General features: G+C 44.2%; 1 protein-coding gene across 1 annotated transcript in view; it reads right to left on the bottom strand.

The window, feature by feature from the left end:
- The window catches only part of SLC9A9 (solute carrier family 9 member A9), a 421,347-nt gene that overhangs the window by 165,044 nt on the left and 232,360 nt on the right, over nucleotides 1-23,943 (bottom strand). The window contains 1 exon segment of the mRNA XM_054710390.1: nucleotides 2,603-2,630. Coding sequence (XP_054566365.1) covers nucleotides 2,603-2,630 — 28 coding nt within the window.

Genomic DNA, 23,943 nt, shown 5'->3' with positions numbered 1-23,943 from the left:
GAAGCCCGGGCCCAGACGTTTTCACAGGGGAGTTTTATAAAACATTTTACAAAACATTCAAGGAAGAACTAAAACCTATCCTCCTCAGACTATTCCAAAAAATTCAAGAGAAAGGAACATTTCCAAGCTCCTTCTATGAAGCCAGCATCACCCTAATACCAAAACCAGATAAAGACAACACAATGAAAGAGAATTACAGGGCAATATCCCTCATGAACATAGATGCCAAAATCCCCTACAAAATTCTAGCAAATCAAGTCCAGCAGTACATCAGAAAGATCATACACCATGACCAAGAGGATTTATCCCAGGAATGCAAGGATGGTACAATATCTGCAAATCAATAAACGTGATACATCACATAAAGAGCTTAAGAGATAAAAATCACATAGTCATATCAATTGATGCAGAAAAAGCATTTGACAAAATCCAACACTCTTTCTTGATAAAAACTCTCAACAAGTTTGTAATAGAAGGATCATACCTCAACATAATAAAAGCTATATATGATAAACCCACAGCTAATATCAAACTCAATGGGCAAAAACTAAACCATTTCCCAAATTAACCCAAGATGGCTGTGGCCTCAGAGAGCAGGAGGTAGGCTTGTTTTTCCCTGGTGATGGAGGAAGCCAAGCTTTCTGCACACGTTGGCCTGCCCAGGTCTGCACTCCAGGCTACAAAGATTTAATTATAGAAGATAAATAAATCCCAACAAAAATGGCAGCAGCCAAGGAGCTGTAGAGAGCAGGAGGCTAGGGTTGCCCCCAGCGATGAAGAAAGCCAAGCTTCTGAAGCCCTGGCCTGCTTTGGCCTCCACCTAAGGCTACAAAGTTTGAATTGTAGAAGATAAATAAATCCCAGATACCAGGGTCGCCGGGGGGCATGGCCAGCCTGCAAACCACCACAGGCCCCTCTCCCAGGCCGCCCCATGCCCCAAGGGAACCCCCACCCATTTTCATTTTTTGTGCCTGTTTTCCTTCTTCCCTTTTTATTTCTTCTTTTCACACCAGTCCCTTTAGCATTTCTTGCATTGCTGGCTTGCTGGTGATAAACTCCCTTAGCCTATTTTGTCTGTGAAGCTCCATATTTCCCCTTTAAATTTTAATGATAACCATGCTGGATAGAGTATTCTGGGATTCAGTCCCTTGCATTACATCACTTTGTAAATTTTATTTTGGCCTGATGTGTTTCTGTTGATAAATCATTTGATAATCTAATGGGAGATTCCTTGTATGTAACTTTCTGTCTTTCTCTTGCAACCTTTAAGATTCTCTCTTTGTCCTAAACATTTGCCATCATAATTATGATGTGTCTTTTCAGGTTCATCTTGTTTGGGACTATCTGTGGATGTGTGACTTTTTTCTTCCCCACATCAGTGAAGTTTTCCGACATTATTTCTTCAATTAAGTTTTCTAACCCTTGTTCCTCTTCCTGTTGTTCTGGCACCCCTATTATTCATATGTTGCATTGTTTCATGTTGTCCCAAAATTCCCTTAGGGTCTCCTCCTGTCTTTTCTTTTTTTTCTCCAGTTGTGGTTCAGTTTGGGTGTGTTTTTCTTCCCTGTCTTCTAATTCACTAACTTGGTCCTCCATTTCTCCTAGTCTACTGTTGAAACATTTCATGGTGTTTTTTATTGCAACTATATAATTCTTTATTTCTGCTTGGTCTTACATAAATTGTTGATTTTTTTCATCCATCTGGTTTATGAACTGTATGACCCTTATTCTGAATTCTTTTTCTGACATACTGTATGACTCCTTTTCACTTAGCTGCTTTATTGACGATTCCTTCTCTTCTTTCCTTTGGGGGTTTCTCTGTCTCCCCATTTTTTCTCTCACTGAAGGATCTAGGTGTCAAGTTGTGCAGGGGATGCTCCTCAGGTGGCAGGAGCTCTTCAGATGGCAGCTGCTCCTCAGGCGGTCATGGCAGTGGCTGCTCCTCAGTTGGCGGTGGCTCCTCTGGTGGGTGCTGCTCACAGCAGTGGTGGTTCATTTGGCTGGTGGGGGCAGGCTCCTCGCATGGCTGCTGCTCCTGGGATGGGGGCAGGTTGCTCGCCGAGGCTGCTGCTCCTCAAATGGGTGCAGGCTGCATGAGGCTGCCACACCTCAACCTGGGGTGGGCTGCTCCCAGGGCTGCTGCTCACAAGGTCTCAGTGCCCTGGGTTATAGCATTGGGCTGGCCAGAGGGGAGCATGCTTGAGAACTCATAGGAGCCCACACCTGGGGTGGCTGGAGTCTTGGTGACTGTGGGACTGCAGCCGAGGCAGCAGGTCTCTGGCAGGGGTGGCTGTAGACTCCCGGGTGTTATCTTGGAGCACCCTAGGTGGCTGCTTCAGGACTTTTTGCAATGGTAGCAGAGGCTTCCTGATTAGGCAATCCCAGCCAGCCTGCCCCCAAAGGTCCTGCGGGATATAACTCTGCCTCACTCACACACACACACCATGCATCCACACACTCCTCTTTTGTTCCCTCACTCACTCACATCCTCTCCCTCACTGCTGCCTTTTTCCTGTCTCTGTAGTTGGGTCTAGAGTGTTATTTACTCATTCATGCATGGAGTCTCCTCCTTGGGTGTTTGGTTATGTGGCTCGCTCTCTACCACATTGGCCAAACAGGATAAAATTCACCTCGACAAGACACAACACTAGGGGAACAAAACATGAATGGACTCACCACACCAATAACACCAATATAAGTGACCACCAGAGAAAAGAGAATTAAGGGAGATAAAAGAGAGCACAAATGATACAAAGAGATAAAAAAAGATAAGAGAGAAAAGAACAAGGAAGAAAAAAAGGAATATATATGTATATGTATGTGTATATATATATATATATATATATATGTATATATGTGTGTGTGTGTGTGTATATATATATATATATATGTATGTATAGAGAAAACACTGGAGAACAAACAGATAAATCAAAACATACAAACATCAAATACCCAGTAAAGTGGGTGGGGGCATAATCTTATATACAGAAAATAAGGTTGAGGAATTGGATGAATATGGGGAGGACCTCAGTTCAGTATAGAGAAAGTAGAAAGAGGATGAGTTAATAAGAAGAAAGAGAAAGAGAAGGAAAAAAATAAAACATTAAAAATATTAATTAAAAATAGGATAAAAAAATAGAATGATGAAAAATAATGCAAATAGAAATAGAAAATAAAGGAAAAAGATAACAAAATAATAATAAAATAAAATAAAAATGAAAAAGTGAAGTGTTGTTCCTTTAGCTGGTTTAAGATCCCACTCTTCTGTACTGTCTGCTGTTTCTCAGTTTCCTATTGCTGGGACTGAAGGCTTCACTTTAGGCCAGTCCTTGAGGGCTCTCAGGGACTATTCAGATTTTTTTTTTTTTGTATCCTTTGTACCACTAAGGTATAATCTGGGTGTGGCTGTATTGGTTGCCTGGAGACTGCAGGGAGGGGCTATCTCTTCAGGAGAAAATGGCTGCCTAGTTCTGGCATGTCAGGTATGACTCAGCGCCTAACTTGCAGCCACCTCTCCCAGACTCTTTCCTCTCTCCAGATTCCACAAGTCCCACCTACACCTACACCTCAGCTATGGGTGAGTGTCTGTATTTGAAAGGTCCTATGAACTCGGTTCAGTGAACAAAAGTGAAGACCAAAAAGAGGGGAAAGAGCTGCACCACTGCGAGCCCCTCCCCTCCCCGGCATGGCACAACCTGAGCAGCCATCCAGGCTGTCCCCTCTGGGCGCAGTCTCTCATGGCTGTGGACCCAGATCAAGAATCCCCTGCCACCAGCAGTCCTGAGGACCTCTTTTCCACAGTCAGATGCCACGCCTGTCCCAAGGGACACCACCTTGGCGTCAAGGCTATTTTTTAAGAAACAAATATTTATTGTTAAAGTATTACATGTGTCTCCTTTTTCCACCATTGACCCCCTTCAGCCCCCCATTCCCCCCACCCCAGGTCTTCAGATACCTATTTTCTGTGTCCATGGGTTATGCATATATGCATACAATGTCTTTGGTTGATTACCTCCCACCCACCCACCCTCCCCTACCATCCCTCTGAGATTCCACACTCTGTTCCATGCTTCCATGCCTCTGAATCCACTCCATTCATCAGTTTATTTTATTGCTTAGATTCCACATAAGTGATATCATGTGATACTTATTTTTTTTCTGACTGACTTAGTTCACTTAGCATGATACTCTCCAAGTCCCTCCTTGCTGTCTCAAAGGGTAAGATATTTTTCTATTTTACTGCTGCATAGTATTCCATGATATAAATGTACCACAGCTTTTTTTATCCACTCATCTACTGATGGGCACTTGGGCTGCTTCCAGATATTAGATATTGTAAATTGTGCTGCTATGAACATAGGGGTATGTATATTCTTTCTGATTGGTGCTTTGGGTTTCTTAGGATATATATCTAGAAGTGGGATCACTGGGTCAAATGGCAGTTCCATATTTATTTATTTTTAGGAATTTGCATACTGTATTCCATAATGGCTGCAGCAGTCTGCATTCCCACCAGTAATGAACTAGTGTTCCTTTTTCTCCACATCCTTACAAGCACTTGTCATTTGTTGATTTGTTGACGGTAACCATTCTGATGGGTATGAGGTGATACTTCATTGTCGTTTTAATTTGCATCTCTCTCATGATCAGTGACTTTGATCAGCATTTTTTCATATGATTATTGGCCATCTGTATGTCCATTTTGGAGAAGTGTCTATTTAGATCCTTTGCCTATTTTTTAATTAGGTTGCTGTCCTTTTGTTAAGTTGTATGAGTTCCTTATATATTTTGTATATTAACCCTTTATCTGATGTATCATTGCCAAATATGTTTCCCATATAGTGGGCTCCATTTCATTTTGTTGATGGTTTCTTTTTCTGTGCAGGAGCTTTTTGTTTTAATATAGTCCCATTTGCTTATTTTCTCCTTAGTTTGATTAAGGCTATTTTAAAAAAAGAACATATATTCTTTAAAAAAATACTGAGAGGGATTAAGATGGCATACCTTAAAAATCACCTAAGCAATTGAACCTTCTGGAACTTTTGGTTTTGGAATATCTTTGCAACATGCTTTTAGGTGTGAAACTTTAATAGCATGAAAGAAGCTCATTCTAGCTAATAAAGAGGGAATATGCTAATTGACCCTGACAACGTTGTAAAGATGGCAGCACCCACAGCCAATAAGGAGGGAATATGCTAATTGATTGCTACACCCTCAAAGATGGTGGCACCCACAGCCACAAGATGGTGGCGCCCAGTCCCCTCAGCCCCTCCAGCCACCTAGGGCCACCCGTGGTGCAGGCAAGCCTCGGATGGTGACTGCCCAACTGCCCAGGGCCACCTGAGGCTCAGGTAATCAGGGCCGGCCGAGGTTTGCACTGCCAGCAGTGGCAGCAGCCAGAGGTGCGATGGGGTGTCACCTTCCCCTGATGGCTGGGTCGCCTCCTGCCCCTGGGGGCTCCCAGACTGTAAGAGGGGTCAGGTCAGGTTGAGGGACCTCCCCCTCAAGTGCATGAATTTTCATGCACCAGGCCTCTAGTCCTATATAATAAAGAGCTAATATGCAAATGGTCATCACACCCTTGTGCCCTCGCACCCTTGGGCCCTCACGCTGGGGCTGAGAGACCTGAGGCTGTGCCCCCTGCCCTGGTGCCGAGGCTGGGGGACCTGAGGCTGGGCCTGGGGACCTGAAGCTGTGTCCCCCACCCTGGTGCCAGGGCCAGAGGACCTGAGGGTGCACCAGGGGACCTGAGGATGTTCCCCCTCCCAGTACCAGGCCGGGCAACCTGAGGCTGTGCCCCCCACCTGACAGGGCTTGAAAGGGGATGGAGGCTCCACCTCCCCCCACCTGGCAGAGCTTGATGCAGGACCGGAGGCTGCCACCCCAGCCTGGCACCTGACCTGGGGACCTGGGGCTGCAACCCCCACCCTTCAAGGCTTGATGGGGGTGGGGCCAGCCAGGTCTGGGTCTCACACGATTTCAAGGCCCGCTAGGGTTGGCAGGGACTTGACTCTGGGTCCTGTGGCGTGCCCCAGACTGAAAGGAGGAAGATTTTCATATACATTTTTTACTAATTTTCTTTCATCTCTGACAATTCTATTATAGAGGAAGGGCAAATAGCAATATTAAAATATTTCCTCTAATTAATTCCCTTTTAATGTGTAAGAATTTCATGCAGCGTGCCACTAGTCTATCCTATATAATAAAGAGGTAATATGCAAATTGACCATCACTCCAACACACAAGATGGCCACCCCCATGTGGTCAAAGATTGCCACCCCGATGTGGACACAAGATGGCCACCACAAGATGGCGAGCAGGGGAGGTCAGTTAGGAGGGACCAGGTCTGCAAAAGGGAGGGCAGTTGGTGGTGACCAGGCCAGCAGTGGAGGGCAGTTGTGGGCAATCAGGCCTGCAGGGGAAGACAGTTGGGGGGGACCCAGGCCTGCAGGGAAGGGCAGTTGTGGGTGATCAGGCCAGCAGGGGAGGGCATTTGGGATGTACCATGCCAGCAGGGGAGGGCAGTTAGGGGCAATTGGGCTGGCAGGGGAGCAGTTAGGCATCGATCAGGCTGGCAGGGGAGTGGTTAGGCGGTGATCAGGCTGGCAGGCAGAAGTGGTTAGGGGCAATCAGGCAGGCAGGCAGGTGAGCAGTTGGGAGCCAGCAGTCCTGGATTGTGAGAATGATGTCCAACTGCCTGTTTTGGCCCTATCCCACCGGGATGCAGCCTAAACGGGCAGTTGGACATCTCTCGAGGGGTGCAGGCTGGGCTGAGGGACACACCCCCACCCATGCATGAATTAAAAGGCTAAGTGACTGACTGTCTGTGCTTCCAGCCATTCCACCGACTGACCGGGGTAAAGGACCGACCAGCGTAAAGGATGACATGCTTTACGCTAAAGATGTGAAAGAGAGGAGAATATAAGTGTGAAGTCACACCGATATTTGTTAGGTTATTATAGAAACGTCACCTTTCTGTCAATGCATTGGATGTTTTCGCTTATAATTTTCGGCAATCTGGTAAATAAAGATGAATACTATTTGATAATAATATGCTCATTAATGGTGCAGGGCGACATTGTCACATTATTAAATAAATATCAAATGTGATGCTTCAAATAAAACAAATGAAAAGTGTATAGAATTAACGAATGAGAAGCATCTTAACAGCACAAAACATGGCCAAAAACATTTACAATTCAATCAAAACAGTCAATGTTAATATTCGATAATATTTCTAAATAAATTATATAATATTTTATTTTAATTTTATATTTTAAACTAGAGGCCCCGTGCACGAAATTTGTGCACTGGGGGGTGGGGGTGTGCCCCTCAGCCCAATCTGCACCCTCTTCAATCTGGGACCCCTCAGGGGATGTCCAACTTCCAGCAGTCGGACATCCCTCTCACAATCCGGAACCACTGGCTCCTAACCACTCACCTGCCTGCCTGCCTGATTGTCCCTAACCCCACTGCCTGCCTGCCTGCTTACCCCTACCTTGATCTCCTGCCAGCCTGATTGCCCCTACCTTGCCCTCCCCTATCAGCCTGATCACCCCAAACTGCCTGTGCCTTGGCCCCCAGTCTGGCCTCCCTCTGGAGGTACCACCCCCATAACCCCAATGCTGCTGCCACTGCAGCTGGTTATGGCTGCCTGAGCCTTGGCCTTTGTAGCCACTGCAGCTTTGTCTGGAAAGATGTCATATTACCCTTTTATTAGTATAGATTTAGGGACCATTACAACCATGCAGAACTTGAAGAAAACACATGGCCCTGGTCAGTTTGGCTTAATGGAGAGAGCATCGGCCTGTGGACTGAAGAGTCCAGGTTTGATTCTGATCAGGGGCACACATGCCTGGGTTTCGGGCTCAATCCCCAGTAGGGGGCCTGTGGGCGGCAGCTGATCAGTGATTCTTTTTTTTAAAATATATTTTATTGATTTTTCACAGAGAGGAAGGGAGAGGGATAGAGAGCTAGAAACATCGATGAGAGAGAAACATTGACCAGCTGCTTCCTGCACACCCCCCACCGGGGTATGTGCCCGCAACCAATGTACATGCCCTTAACCGGAATCGAACCTGGGACCTTCCAGTCCGCAGACCGACGCTCTATCCACTGAGCCAAACCGGTTTCGACTGATCAGTGATTCTTATCATTGATGTTTCTATCTCTCTCTCCCTCTCCCTTTCTGAAATTTTAAAAATATATATATTTTTAAAGAAAACACATGATCTTCACTTTGGGCTTTGTCATCTTACAATATCCTTTGTGCAGTGTTTTAACTTCCCTCAACTTTCCTTTACCCACCTTTAAAGTGCAATCTATTTTGGGGAAGATGATCAGGAAAGTGATTCCAGTGGGTAGAAGTTTTTTTTGGAGGGGATGGGTCATGAAGATATTTAAAAATTGAGCATGGTGATGGTTGTACCACTCTGAATTTACTTTAAAAAACCAGTTCATTGTACACTTTAGGTGACATGTACAGTATATGGGTTATATCTCAACAAAGCTGTTCTTTTATTTCTTTTTAAATAAAGACCAGTCTTATAATCATTTGCAGATGTTTTCAGAGGCCCCTCAAGATTTGCTTACCATGTCCCAAATCATGGCTGTGATTCCCAGTTGCCTCCAGTCCTGGTGGATCTGGATGGTGTGGTTTGCAAAGGAGAAGGTGGCAAGAGGCTTATGGAATTTCAGCAACCCCATTCCCCCGGTCTCCTCAAAGGGCACCAGGGCCATTCCCACTGTGCCAGCTCTGCTCCCTTTAACCTGTTGGGCAAAAGAATCCTGCGTGCTCTGGCCAGAAAGTGCATTCTTTCTTAGGTGGCCCGAATGCTTTTTTTAAGGTCGTTTTATGGATTCAAAAGAATAAACAGAGATGTGGAAAGCTTTTGTCAAAATCCTTTTACATGGTTCTTCCAGTCTCATGGGAAATGAGATGTGGCTCTGAATTCATCCCAAAGTGTGTCTTTGGGCAAAAGCACCCAGAACGGCACAACTCCTGCAGAATGCCCCACACACTTTGCTGTCAGGACTCAGGGGGGCTTGAGGGTGAGCGAGGCGGCGGTGCCTGCACAGGACCTGGGAGAAGGTAGCGCTTTCTATACTGCCCAGGCCACGTGGACTACAGCAGTACCCGCCCAGGTGGGCAGGGTGTTTCTGCTGTTTTGTTTTGGTCTGGCCTACACCCCGTCAGCCACGGACCTGTGCCTGCACTGAGACTGAATGGTTTGATGGCCCTACTTTTTGGTGGACAGTGGATGCACTCCCAGAGACTGGCAGTTAGACTGTGGCGGCTTCTGAGTCCCTTGCGGGGAGAGCCCGGCCCTAGGTGAAGAACAGACTCGGCCAGGAGGCCTCCTTGGGCTAGGGGCCGCCACAGTTTGAAGGCTGGCCATGACCCCAATCCTGGCAGGGGTCTCCTCTGGGGTGCTGGCAGGCCTGGGCTAGGGCTGCAGGCGGTTTGGAGGCCGGTCACGCCCCCGATCCTGGTGGGGGTCTCCTCTGGGGTGCTGGTAGGCCTGGGCTAATGGCCGCCCTGGTTTAGAGACTGGTCAAGCCCAAAGGGAGAGGTTCCTGAACCTGCTTCCCACACACCTAGGCTAGGATACATCTTGTAGGAGGCGGCTTCAATGCCGGGGGTCGGTGACCAGATCCTCCGGAGCCTCGCTTTCTGGACTGCAGTCCCACGTCTCCCAGTGCCCTAGCCTCGGATGCACCCCCGCAGTTGCCCCCACCACCAGCCACCTCAGCGCAGGCCACAGCAACTGAAGCCAGCCTCTTGGAAGCCAGGCCACCACACCCACCACCCCTAGTACCTCTCTGCTGCTCGCTCTCTGTGCCCTGTCCACTGGGGTGGGGGAGTGCTCCCAGCCCAGAGGCCCTCCCTCCCTCCGCAGCCTGGCTTGGGAAGCTGGCCTCGTGCTGGGGCTACAATGCCAGCGTCCCCACTCGGCCACTATGGGTGCGACGCAGACCCCACGGAGGCCAACCTGGAGAACTCGGACCCGAGCTCTGCATCCGGCTGCTGCAGATGCCCTTGGTGGTCAACTACCACCCGCTCCTTCCGCCGGCCCCATTGATCCCTCTCAGCACCAGCCATTTAGGCCAGGGTGGCGACCGCCCGGGGACCCCCGCCTCGGGAGCGGCTGGCTGGGCCCAGCCACGCCCCCCCAGGGTGGCGATCGGCCCCGGGGACCCCTGGAAGTAAGAGGACTCTGCGCCGCCATCTTGGTCTTCTCAACTGCCGGATAGGCCACCTGGAGTCACACCCCCAGCCTCTCGCAGGCCCAATCATGGGCATAGCGGAGGTGCGGTCAATTTGCATGTTTCTCTATTATAAGGTAGGATATTTATAAAAGTCATTAAATTAAAAAAATGAATTTTTATTTATGTATGCATGGTACATATGACACTCACTGGCAATTTAAAAATATACATTTACTCGCACATGCATGATACATATAAAACTCTCACTGGTGTCAATCACACACATGTGTTTCGATCCGTCATTGTCGATCTTGAATTTGATTGTTTTTGTTGATATTCATCATGGACCATATCACAATTTATTCATCGGTCTTCAATAGCAGACACATTTCTTCAGTTTATATTTTATTGTTCTTTTATTATTTTTAATACTAATAATAATAGTAGTAGCAATAGTATTATTTTTAATTATTTTAATTTTATTTGTTTTAAATATATGTATCATAGCAAATAATTCGTAATACTATATTATGTATACTATTTTGGCATGTAATTTTTTGCAGTAACGTAATTACCACACGAATCTTTCTTCTAATTAATTTCCTTTCAATGTTCATGAATCCATGCACCAGGCCACTGGTGAAATATAAAATCAGTATATGTCTCATAAACACTCTATAAAGTGAGTGGGTGGAGCATTGTGTTGGACATTTCCCCAAATTTCCTTTTGCCCAGTACCTTTCATTAGTAGGAAGGATATGACTATATGACTGCCACCCTGTGATGCTCTGCTCTTTGAAGGCAGGTCATAGATCTCTTCTTTTATGCCTCCATAGCAACAGCATTCTGCTTCTCAAAGACTAGCATAAAGTGGATATTTGTTGAAATCAATGACATCAGCAATTTTACTTTTTATGAGGCAGTTACTCTTTGCCCACCCCTGTAACTTGGCTTGTCACTCACCACAGACTGCCCCCTGGAGGACATCTCCCTGAAGTCCTCCGTCTTCACAACATTGCATGCATAGACTTCACTGGCTCCCCACCCCACTGAACCACACCCTTTCTGTATTCTCAGCCATCTCAGATACTTTCTATGAGGTGCTGATAGAATATACCACTTTCTGAAAATATGCAAATGGTAAGATTTTCTTCTTTTTTATGGCCAAGTAATATTCTATTGTGTAAATGTACCACCACCTTTTTATCCATTTGCTTATTGGTGGGCACTTGGGATGCTCCCAAATCTTGGATATTGTAAATAACACTGCAATGAATATAGAGCTGCATGTATCTTTTTGAATTAGTGTTTTGGGTTTCTTTGCATATATATCCAGAAATGGAATCACTGGGTCATAAAACAGTTCCATTTTTAATTTTTTGAGGAGCTTCCACAATGTTTTTCACAGTGGCTGCATCAATCTACATTCCCACCAACAGTGCACAAGGGTTACCTTTTTCCACACCCTTACCAACACTTGCTGTTTGTTGATTTATTAACGATAGGCATTATGCCAGGTGTGAGATGATATTTCATTGTGATTTTAATTTGCATTTCTCCAAGGATCAGTGATGTTCAGCATATTTTCATATTCTGTTGGCCATCTGTAGGTCCTCTTTGAAGAAGTGTCCATTCAGATCCCCTGTCCAGTTTTTAATTGGATAATTTGTGCATGTGTGGGGAGGGGTTGGTGCTGAGTTGTATGAGTTCTTTATAAATTTTGGGTATTAATCCTTTATCAGATGTATCATTGGTGAATATCTTCTCTCATTCAATAGGTTGTCTTTTCATTTCGTTGATTTTTTTTGTTGTTGATGTGCAGAAAATTTTAGTTTGATGTAGTCTCATTTCTTTATTTTTTCTTTTGTTTCCCTTGCCCAAGGAGAGGTATCAGAAAAAGAAATATTGTTAAGAGAAATGTCAGAGATTTTACTGCTTAAGTTTTCTTATAGGATTTTTTATGGTTTTGAGTCTTACATTTAAGTCTTTAATCCATTTTGAGCTTATTCTTGTACATAGTGTAAGAAAGTGGTCTAGTTTCATTTTTTGCATGTACCTGTCCAATGATCTCAACAACATTTTTTCTTGTCTCTCATTTTGTTCCCTTAATCTCTGTGATTGCTTTTATGCCAGTACCATGCGGTTTTAATTACTATGGCCTTGTAGTATCTCTCTATATAAAAGGCTAATATGCTAAGTGTCTGACCGTTTGACTGATCACTATGATGCACACTGACCACCAGGGGGCAAATGCTCAACTCAGGAGCTGCTGAGCTGCCGTGACTTGGCAGCGAATGTTCTTGTGTGATGCACCCCGAAACCAGAGAGGAGGGAGCCTGATTTCTCACAGGGCCACACAATTCTACCTTTGGCTGTGGGTTATGTTGTTGCTGGGGCACAGTTGACCCTTAATCTGGTTTACTGCACACTTGCATTTGTGTTCCACATCCTGTATGACAGCAACTTTGCAGAGTGCCCTCTTGCATTCTGGGACCCCTGGGGGATGTCAGAGAGCTGGTTTTGGCCTGATCCCCGCAGGCCAGGCCGAGGGACCCCACCTGCCAGAGGGACCCCACTCACTCCACAGATGCCCTTCGAGCCACAGGACCACCCCAGGTGCAGCCAGATAGGGTAGTACCTCGGGAGGTTGGCTCCAGGGCGTGTCCAGCCCGTCATGCCCAGTCCCATCCCGCCGTCACTTTCTAATTAATTTCCTTTCAATGTGCATGAGTATGTGCACCAGGTCACTAGTAGTTTGATATCAGGTAGCATGGCACCTCCAACTTTGTTTTTCTTTTTCAAGATTGTTGTGGCTCTTCAGGATCTTTTCTGGTTCCATATCTTTGTTAGGGTAATTTGTTCTAGTTCTGTGAAAAATGCCATTGGTATTTTTTTTTTTTGATTAAGGTATTACATATGTGTCCTTATTCCCCCATTACCCCCCCACCGCCCCTCCACTCATGCCCTCACCCCCCCTGGTGTCTGTATCCATTGGGTAGGCTTATATGCATGCATACAAATCCTTTGGTTGATCTCTCCCCTTTACCCCCATCCTCCCCTACCTTCCCTCTGAGGTTTGACAGTCTGATCGATGCTTCTATGTCTCTGGATTTGTTTTTGTTCATCAGTTTATGTTGTTCATTATATTCCACAAATGAGTGAGATCATGTGATATTTATCTTTCTCTGACTGGATATATGCACCCCTATGTTCATAGCAGCACAATTTACCATAGCTAAGATTTGGAAACAGTCTAAGTGCCCATCAGCAGATGAATGGATTAAAAAATTATGGTACATCTACACAATGGAATACTACATCGCTGTAAAAAAGAAGTAATTCTTACCATTTGCAAAAGCATGGATGGAACTGGAGAGCATTATGCTAAGTTAAATAAGCCAGTCAAAGAAAGATAAATGTTGCATGGTCTCACTCATTTGCCATTGGTATTTTGATAGGGATTGCATTGATCTATAGATTGTTTTGGGTAGAATGGATATTTTGATGATGTTAATTCTTCCAATTCATGAACATGGTATATATTTCCATTTATTTGTATCTTCTTTAATTTCTTTCTTTAATGTCTTATACTTTTATGATTACAGCTACTTTTATCTCTTTGATTACATTTATTTCTAGGTATTTTGTTGTCATTGTTGCAATTGTAAATGAGATTTTCTTAATTTACAATTCTTAATAGTTTGTTATTGGGCCCTAGCTGGTTTGGCTCAGTGGATAGGACATTGGCCTGTGGACTGAAGGATCCCAGGTTCTATTCCAGTCAAAGGCATATGCCTGGGTTGTGGGCTCAATCCCCAGCAGGAGGGGGCATACAGGAGCCAGCCGATCAATGATTCCCTTTCATCATTGATGTTTCTATCTCTCTCCCTCTCTCATCCTCTCTCTTCCTCTCTGAAATCAATAAAAAAATATTTTAAAAAATAGTTTGTTATTGGTCTATAAAAATGAAACCAGCCCTAGCTGGGATGGCTTGGGGGTTAGAGCATTGGTTCTCAGACTGAAGGGTCCTGGGTTTGATTCCAGGTCAAGGACATGTACCCCAGTTGCAGGCTCAATCTCTGGCCGGGTTGGGGCATGTACAGGAGGCAATCAATCAATGTGTCTCTCTCACATTGAAGTTCCTCTCTCCCTTTCTCCCCACTTTCTTCCTCCCTTCCACTCTCTCTAAAACTCAATGGAAAAATATCCTCAGGTGAGGATTTTAAAATATGCAACCAATTTCTAAATATTTATTTTCTTTCCTGCTATTTTACTGAATTGGTTTATCAGTTCTAATACTTTTTCAGTGGAATCTTTAGGGTTTTCTATATAATGACAGTTTTACTCCCTTTTCAAAGTGGATGTATATTTCTTTTACTTCTCAATTGCTTTGGCTAGGACTTTAAACACTATGGTGAAAAAAAAGTTGTGAAAGTGGACAACTTTGTGTTGTTCTTAATCTTTAGGAAAATGCTTTTAGTTTTTCTCCATTGACTATGATGTTAGTTATGTGTCATACATGTCCTTTATTATGTTGAGGCATGTTCCCTCTGTTCCCACTTTGCTGAGACTTTTTATCATAAGTGCATGCTGAATGTTGTCAAATGCTTTTTCTGCATCTGTTAATGTCATTATATGATTTTATCCCTTTTTTTAAAATGTGGTGTTTCATATTAATTGATTTGTAGATACTTACCCAATTTTGCATCCCAGGAATAAATTCCTCTTGATCATATTATATGATCTTTTAAAAATATGTATATACATATGTATTATTGATTTCAGATAGAGGAAAGGAGAGGGAGAGAAGGGTAGAAACATCAATGATGACAGAGAATCATTGATCGGCTGCCTCTTGCATGCTTCCTACTGGGAATCAAGGCCACAACCTGGGCATGTGCCCTGATGGGAATTAAACAGGCAACCTCTCTGTGCATGGAATGTTGCTCAATCAACTGAACCAAACCCGTCAGGCTGGCTGATCTTTTTAAGGTATCGCTGAATTCAATTTGCTAATATTTCATTGAGGATTTTTACATCTATGTTCATCAGGAATATCGGCCTTCTTTTATAATGTATTTTTCTGGTTCTGGAATTGGGGTAATGGTGGCCTTGTAAAATGAGCTTGACAGCCTTCCCTCCTCTTGAATTTTTTGGATTAGTTTGAGAAGAATAGGTGTTAATTCTTCTTTTCCTGTTTATTCTTGACTCAGTCTTAGAAGATTGAATGTTTCTAGGAATTAATCCATTCCTTTCAGATTGTTTAATTTTTTGGCATATAATTTTTGTACTATTTTCTTATACTGATTTGTATTGCTGTGATTTAAATGTCACTTCTCTTTTATTTCTGATATTATTTACTTGGATCCACTCTCATTTTTCCTTGATGAGTCTCGTTAAAGGTTTATTAGTCTTATCTATCTTTTCAAAGAAACAGTTCTTGGTTTTATTGATCTTTTGTATTGTTTTTAAAATTGTATTTTGTTTATGCCTGCTGTGATCTTGATTATTTCCTTCCTTCAACCCATTGTGGGCTTTGTTTGTTGTTCTTTTTCTAGTTCCTTTAGGTATAAAGTTAGATTGTTTATTTGTGATGTTTCTTGAGGTAGACCTAAAATGCTATGATTCCTTCTTAGCATTCATTGCTTTCATTATCTTCCATAGATTTTGGTTGTTTTGTTCCCATTTTCATTTGTCTCAATGTAACTTTTGATTCTTTGTTGATCTTATTGTTAACCTATTGATTGTTTGTTAACATGTTATTTTGCATCCCTGTGTTTCTGTGTTTTTCAGTGTTTTCTTGTATTTGATTTCTAGTTTCATACTATTGTGGTTGGGGAAGATGTTTGATATGATTTCAATCTTTTGAAATTTATAGAGACTTGTTAGTGGCCTAACTTGTCATGTATCCTTGGAAACATTCCATGTGCCCTTGAAAATAATGTATATTCCTATGTTTGGGGTGAAATATGAATTAAACACATTTGATATAATGTGTAACTTAAGGCTACTGCTTTCTTATTAACTTTCTCTTTATGTCCATCAATATTTGCTTTAAATATTTAGGTGTGCCTACATTGGGTACATAAATGTTTACAAGGGTTATATCCTCTTGTTGGGTTGATTACTTTATCATTACAAAATGTTCTTTTTTGTCTCTTATTATAGCCTTTGTTTTAAATTCTATGTTATCTAAATATGTATTGCTACCCCTGCTTTTTAAAACAAAATTTATTTGCATAAAATATATTTTTCCATCTCTTCACTTTCATTCTGTGTCTGTCATTTGATCTAATGAGGATTTTTCTCTTCTAGACAACATATGTGTGGGTACTATTTTCTTATACATTCAGCTACCATATGTCTTTTTATGGGGAAATTTAATTCATTTACATTTAAAGTGACTGTTGATAAGTATATAGTTACTAGCAGCCCGTTTGCACGAAGATTCATGCAATAGACCTTCATTCACCTGGCTGCCTGCACCAGTTTTCTGCCGGCACCTGGGACCCAGGCCTGGGCTGTGGCCACCACCTTCTGCCTTCTTTCAGGGTCGTGGCCTGACCCCGGACGGCGGCCTTGGGCTTGGCTAGACCCCAGACTCCCTGCTACGGATTGCAGGAGCCGACCCCCGGTGGTTCTCTGCGATCCCTGCAGGCTCCCCGCTGGTGCCCAAGGCCGGGAAAGCCCCTGCCCGAGGCTTTCCCTGCCTTGGGCTCGGCCGCATGCAGTGTCCCTGGGAGGGTTCCCTGGTGGGCGTGGCTGGTGGGCGTGGCTTGTGGGTGTAGCGAAGGTACGGTCAATTTGCATATTACACTATTATTAGGTAGGATTGTCATTTTATTATTTACTAGAGGCCTGATGCATGAAATTTGTGCAAGGGGCTCAGCCCTCACAGCTGTGGCAGCTGCCTTGGCCCTCACAGCCCCGGCTTCATCTGAAAGATTGCCCGGAAGATGTACGGTCCAATTAGCATATTATGCTTTCATTTTCATAGATATTTATGTTCTTTTTTACTCCTTTTTCTTAAAGAATTCCCTTTAACATTTCTTGTAATACTGATTTGGTGATGATGAACTCTTTTAGCTTTATCTTGTCTTGAATGCTCTTAATCTCTTCTTCAATTTTAAATTATAGCTTTGCTGAGTGGGGTAGTCTTGGTTTTAGGTCCCTCCTGTTCAGTACTTTGAGTATTCAGTGTTAATCCTTTCTGGCCTAAAAAGTTTCTGCTGAGAAATCAACTGACAGTCATATTGGGAGCTCCCTAGTAGGTAATTAACTTCTTTCCCTTGTTGCTTTTAAGACTCTGTCTTTAACTTTTGGAATTTTAATTATGATGTGTCTTGGTGTGGACCTCTTTAGGTTCATTTTATTTGGGACTCTCTGCACTTCCTGGAACTTCTCTGTCTATTTCCTTCTCCAGGTTAGAGAGGTTTTCAGTCATTATATTTACAAGTAGGTTCTTAATTACTCTCTATCTATCTATCTATCTATCTGTCCTCCATCTCCCCCCCCCCCCCTCTCTTTCTTTGGTATGAATGTTGTCTCAAAGGTCCCTTAAACTATCCTCATTTTTAATTCTTATTTTTCTTTTTTTGCTGTTTTGATTGGGTGTTTTCTGCTACCTTGTCTTCCAAATTACTGATTCTATCCTCTATATCATCTAATCTGCTGTTCATTACTTCTAGTGTATTCTTCATTTCGGTTGTATTTTTCATTTCAGACTTGTTCTATTTTATAGTTTTTATGAACCCTTTTTATGCTTAGTATCTATTTGTTGAAGTTCTCACTAAGTTCATTGAGCATCCTTATAACCTGTGTTTTGAACTGTTTCTGGTAGATTGCTTTCCTTCATTTCTCTTATTTCCTTTTCATAGTATTTCCCCTTTCTTTTACTTGGGACATGTTTCTTTGTCTCCTCATTTAGGCTACCTCTTTGTATTTGTTTCTATAAAGCAGATAGATCTGCTACATCTCCTAGTCATGGTAGTATGACTTTATGTAGTAGGTGTCTCATGGGGCTCAGTGGCAAAGTCTTCCTGATCACCTGAGTTGGGTGCTCCATGGGTGTCTCTTATGTGGGTTGTGTGTGCCCTTCTGTTTTAGTTGAGCCTTGATTGTTGTTAGCATGGTAGTGGGTTGGATTGACCCTCAGGCTGAGTAATTTTGAGAACTGGTCACAACCACAGTGTACAAGTTTCTGTGTAGAAGCTGACTCCATAGAGCTGGGTTCACCCCAGCAGGTCTGGATTGTGCTGAGACCACCCTTTGGGTGTGCTTCTAGTGGAGCTAATTAGGTGGTACTGTATTGAGGCCTGAAGCTGGCCAACAGGTGTGTTGGTTCTGAAGCTTCTTGAGAGAGGCATCACTGCAAGCTAATGTCAGATGCTGCCTTTGATCAACCCAGGGTTAGCTGTTAGGAGCTACAAAGCAATGCATAGTTGGTAGCTGCCTGTGCTAGGCCTGGATGGGCATGAGAAAGCCATGTTAGGATTCAAGGCCGGCTGCCACTAGTACCAGGTCTGGGGCAGGTCAGCAAAAGTCACAGGGCTTCCTGAGACCTGTTGCCTCTTGCCTGCTGCATGTATGGCTCAGCCACTGTTAGATCCTTGGGTGGTATGCGAGTTTGGTGAGGCATGTTCTCACGGAGTCATCAGGTAGATCGAGTGGTTAATACAGACTCAGATTTGGTGCCAGTGATGAGTCTGAGGCCATTCATCAAAAGTCACAGTTTACACCGAGTCCAGCAGCTACCTGCCAGGGACCTGTGAACCTTTGTGGTAAGGTGGGGTCTCAGGAGTTACAGGTTGGAGCTAGTGGTGTTCATCAGACTAATGTAAATTGAAATTTGGGTTTGAGTGTGGAGGGTTCAACTCAGGGACTATGGCAGCTGTCTCTCCAACCCTCACCCTGAAGCCACACAACTCAGTTTCTCTCTGTATGTCTCTGGCACCCCCTGAGACACTGTCTCTTCATCAGAGCCAGGGTGAGTGCCTGAGAGCAAGAGGCTGTAAGCAGGTTCTTTAAGAGGATGCTTGGGCTTCTAGCAGACTTCCATTTCACTTGGATGGGTGGAATCCTTGCTGATTTTCATAGCCAGATATTTTGTGGGCTCCTCTTCCTGACCTGGTATGCGGGCCTCTGCAGCTGAGGTATCCCTCCTGATTCTCTACCAGCACATGTAGGTGTGAGAACAACCTATTTCACATTTGTGTCTCTCCTACAAGTCTCTACATGGCTTTTTATTTACATTTTTATAGGACTTCTGTTCACCTAGTCTTCAGATGGTTCTCCAGGTTGATTGTTCTATAATTGAGTTATAATTTTGAAGTGGTCCTGGGAGGTGGTGAACACAATGTTCACCTACTCTGACATCTTTACCAGAGCTCCTTAATGGGTTCATTTTTTAGTCTTATTGGTGATACACTTATAACTAGTTTTTTAAATAATTAATAATGTAGCAATAAGGACAACAGCTCTGATTTATAAAATTGTGCCTGGACATAGAAGATGCACACTAATTATTGGCTTATTATAATTATTAATGATAATGACCATTGTTAAAAAAGACCATATTGAGCTTTCCCTGAACTGGGCTTTATATGTATTTTTTAGTGTTATCTTAAGGAAGGTATTTGAACTATAGTCATGTCCAAGAGTTGATTTGAAATAAATAAGTCTTTTTTACTTCAAACTGTGTGCATGTGTGTTTGTGTGTACATGCACAAGTGTTTCTCCTGATTTTGAAGCAATTAAAGAGCTTTATAGAGTTGGTGGTTTATAGTGTAGGCTTTGGTTACCAATTACCTGATTTTGAATCCAGCTCCATAACCACTTATTTGACCTTAAATAAGTTGCCTCTCTGAGTTTTAATTTTTTCATTTATAAAAAGGGATAGTTAACTCATAACATTCTAAGGATTAAATGACACATAGAATGTCTACACTGAGTGGCCAGATTATTATGATCTCTGAACGCATAATAATCTGGTCATTCAGTGTATATATAAATATATATATTACAGGCCAGGTGCATGAATTTGTGCATGGGTGGGGTCCAGCCAGCCTGGCCAGGTGGAGGGGACATGGGCGGTTGGCCAACCTGCCTGCTGGTCGAACTCCTGGTCAAGGGGACAGTTTGCATATTAGCCTTTTATTATATAGGATATACACTGAGTGGCCAGATTATTATGTGTTCAGAGATCATAATAATCTGGCCTCTCAGTGTATTGTGTCACATAATAGCACTCGCTAATAGACATTGTTATTTGCTTTTATTATGACTATTATCTAAAAAGAACTGGAAAAATGCAGAAAGCCAAACAGAAAATATTACATTTAATTTAATTATGTAACCACTGTTAACATTCCAAACTATATGCTTCTGGTCTTTTTCTGTTTATACTAGAGGCCCGGTGCACGAAATTCATGCATGGTTATGGTCCCTAGGCCTGGCCTGCTATCAGGGACATCTTTCCAGGCTACCCACAGCTGGCCCCACCCACCGCCACCACCCACTCCCGGTTCCCCATTCGCCATCAGGTATTTGTAGCCTGCTGGCTGGGGGGAGGAACCGAGAGGTCGGCTGTTCCTGCCTGCTTGCCAGCCCTGCCCCCACCATGGCTCCTCCTCTGTGTGTGGGGTGACTGGCGAGCAGGGGCCTTGGCCTGGTGCCTCCCGCATCCCCCGCCATCCACCCCCAATTCCCATTCGCCATTGGGCAATCAGAATCTGTCGGCCGGGAAAAAGCCCAAGAGGTGGTCAGTGCACCTCATAGTGACTGGTCGAGTGGTGGTTCTGGTCATTCCACCATTAGGGTCAATTTGCATATTACCCTTTTATTATATAGGATAAAGGCCTGGTGAATGGGTGGGGGCTGGCCGGCCTGCCCTAATGGGGTCCCCAGATCAGGGTAGGGAGGTCCCCACTGGGAGGCAGGGCTGGCTGGGGCAAGGGCTGTCAGCAGTTTTACAGGCTGACCATGCCCCTGATTGGGGTGGGTGTCCCTGCTGGGGGGGGGGGGGCAGCCTCGTTCAATCTGGTCTCTGGTTGTTCTGCTGTTTCAGTTGCTGAGCTTTTATTGTATAGGATGTATACCTAAGTATATTTGATTTTTATAAAATTTGAATTTATTATTTATTACCAGTTTATCATTTGCTTTATCAATTTACTTTTCTGTATATATTGTATTAATAGTTGCATAATAGTTCATCATATATGTGTTCTATAATTAATTCCTTGGACATTTAGATTGCTTTTAATTTTTCATTCATAAATAATAGTAATCAGAAATAATCTAAATACACATCTTTTGGTTTATATTTGATTATTTTTGGTAAGTTCATAGGAAACCATTAATTTATATCAATCTTTCCAAGCCTGGGTAGTATATTACATATACTTTTTATCCTACCCAGTCTAACGGCTTCTATTCAACAAAGGGCAAATCATTTTAATTCTGAGCCTTAGATTCCTAACCTGTGAAATTAACTAATGGGTATAAAATTAAGAACTATAGTCACAGGTCATAAAGTTTATATTGATTCTGGAGTCTGTTAAAGCTCAATATTTGAAGAGCAGCTTAAATGAGAAAGGACTGTGGTGAAGGAAGGCTAACAACAGAGGAGGATGAAGAAAAGACTGAGAGCATTTCCATGGTAATATCGGGACTGCCTAGAGAATGTCCCACTGTTGATCAGACCTGTAGTTTCCAATTCAGAGAGTGACTTTTACCCAACAGATAAAATTCAAATTTATGATTATTTTTGTTGCTGTCTGTCTTGCTAAAATGCATACAGGGATCATTGTGGGGGTTTTGTTTGTTTGTTTGTTTCACTGATATAGCTTAAGCACCCACTACTGAGCCTGACACATAATAGATGTCTATTAAATGAACAAATATGCAGAATGAAGCTTCCCGGTACCTGTCAAAAGGCTGCACACCCTTGTAACAGGCAGACCCTCCCCAGGATAAGTGTGAGTGAGCTGCCATGATTGAGGCCTCTTGTTCATGCCTCTTCCCAACAATAATCTGTTCCCCATGGCACAGTCTCTCTGATATGTTAATATCTTCAGCCCAGTTAAGATTCAACCTTCCCTACTGAATCCGCATTCTTCATAGCAATGTTGGGTCTCTCAGCTCCAACTCATTATGGGTTGTCTTAATAGGTCAACGTATAGAGTAATATTATTTCCATGTTCTTTGGGATAATCCATTGCTTCTCTTTTGTACTACCTAGTCCTAGAGCTGCAGAATATACATTCTTCTCAAGTGTACATAGATCATTCACAAAGACAGATCACATATTGGGACACAAAACAAGTCTCTAGAAGTTCAGAAAGATTTAAATCACATCAAGCATCTTCTTAGATCACAGTGGTATGAAATTAGAAATCAACTACCTTATAAACACCCCAAACCACTCAAACACATGGAGGCTAAATAGCATGTTATTAAACAATAAAAGGGTTACCAATGAGATCAACAAAGAAATCAAGAACTTTCTAAAACAAATGTAAAGGAACACAAAACAACCCCAAATCTCTGGGACACAGCAAAAGCTGTCCTGCAGGGGAATTCCATAGCACTACAGACCTACCTCAGAAAACAAGAAATATTAGTAATAAACTATTTACCCATAAAACTTAAAGAATTAGAAAGAGAACAACAAGAAACGCCCAGAGTAAGTGGAAGGAAGAAAATAATAAAGATTAGTGCAGAAATAAATGACATAGAGACTAAGAAAAATAAAAATACAAAAAAACAATGAAACCAAAAGCTGGCTCTTTGAAAGGTAAACAGATTGATGAATTGTTAAACTCATCAAGAAAATAAAAGAGAGGACCCGGGTGAGGCCTCGTGAACCTAGGTCCGGGTGAGGCCACACGCCTCTGGGTCTGGGAGAGGCCAGGCGCCCCTGGGTCCAGGTGAGGCCATGTGTCCCTGGATCCGGGTGGGGCCTCGCGCACCTAGGCCCGGGTGAGGCCACGTGCCCCTGGGTCTGGGAGAGGCCACACGCCACCAGGTCCGGGTGAGGCCATGTGTCCCTGGATCCAGGTGAGGCCTCGCGCACCTAGGTCTGGGTGAGGCCACGTGCCCCTGGGTCTGGGAGAGGCCACGCGCCCCCGGGTCCAAGTGAGGCCATGTGTCCCTGGATCCGGGTGAGGCTGGGTCCCGGGTCCGGGTGAGGCCACTCACCCCTGGGTCTGGGAGAGGCCACGCGCCCCTGGGTCCGGGTGAGGCCATGTGTCCCTGGATCCGGGTGAGGCCTCGCGCACCTAGGTCCGGGTGAGGCCACGCGCCCCTGGGTCTGGGAGAGGCCACGTGCCCCCGGGTCCGGGTGAGGCCATGTGTCCCTGGATCCAGGTGAGGCCTCGCGCACCTAGGTCCGGGTGAGGCCACGCGCCCCTGGGTCTGGGAGAGGCCACACGCCCCTGGGTCTGGGTGAGACCACGCGCCCCTGGACCCGGGTGAGGCTGGGTCCCTGGGCCCGGGTGAGGCCACGCACCCCTGGGTCCAGGTGAGGCCTTGCGCCCCTGGACCTGGGTGAGGCTGGGTCCCTGGGCCCGGGTGAGGCCACGCGCCCCTGGGTCCGGGTGAGACCACGCGCCACTGGACCCGGATGAGGCTGGGTCCCTGGGCCCGGGTGAGGCCATGTGCCCCTAGGTCTGGGTGAGGCCTTGCACCCCTGGGTACGGGTGAAGCCGGATCCTGGGTCCGGGTGAGGCCGTGTGC

The sequence above is a fragment of the Eptesicus fuscus genome, chromosome 3, assembly GCF_027574615.1.
Source record: "Eptesicus fuscus isolate TK198812 chromosome 3, DD_ASM_mEF_20220401, whole genome shotgun sequence".
Classification (NCBI taxonomy): domain Eukaryota; kingdom Metazoa; phylum Chordata; class Mammalia; order Chiroptera; family Vespertilionidae; genus Eptesicus; species Eptesicus fuscus.
This window is presented reverse-complemented; position numbering and strand designations above follow the sequence as displayed.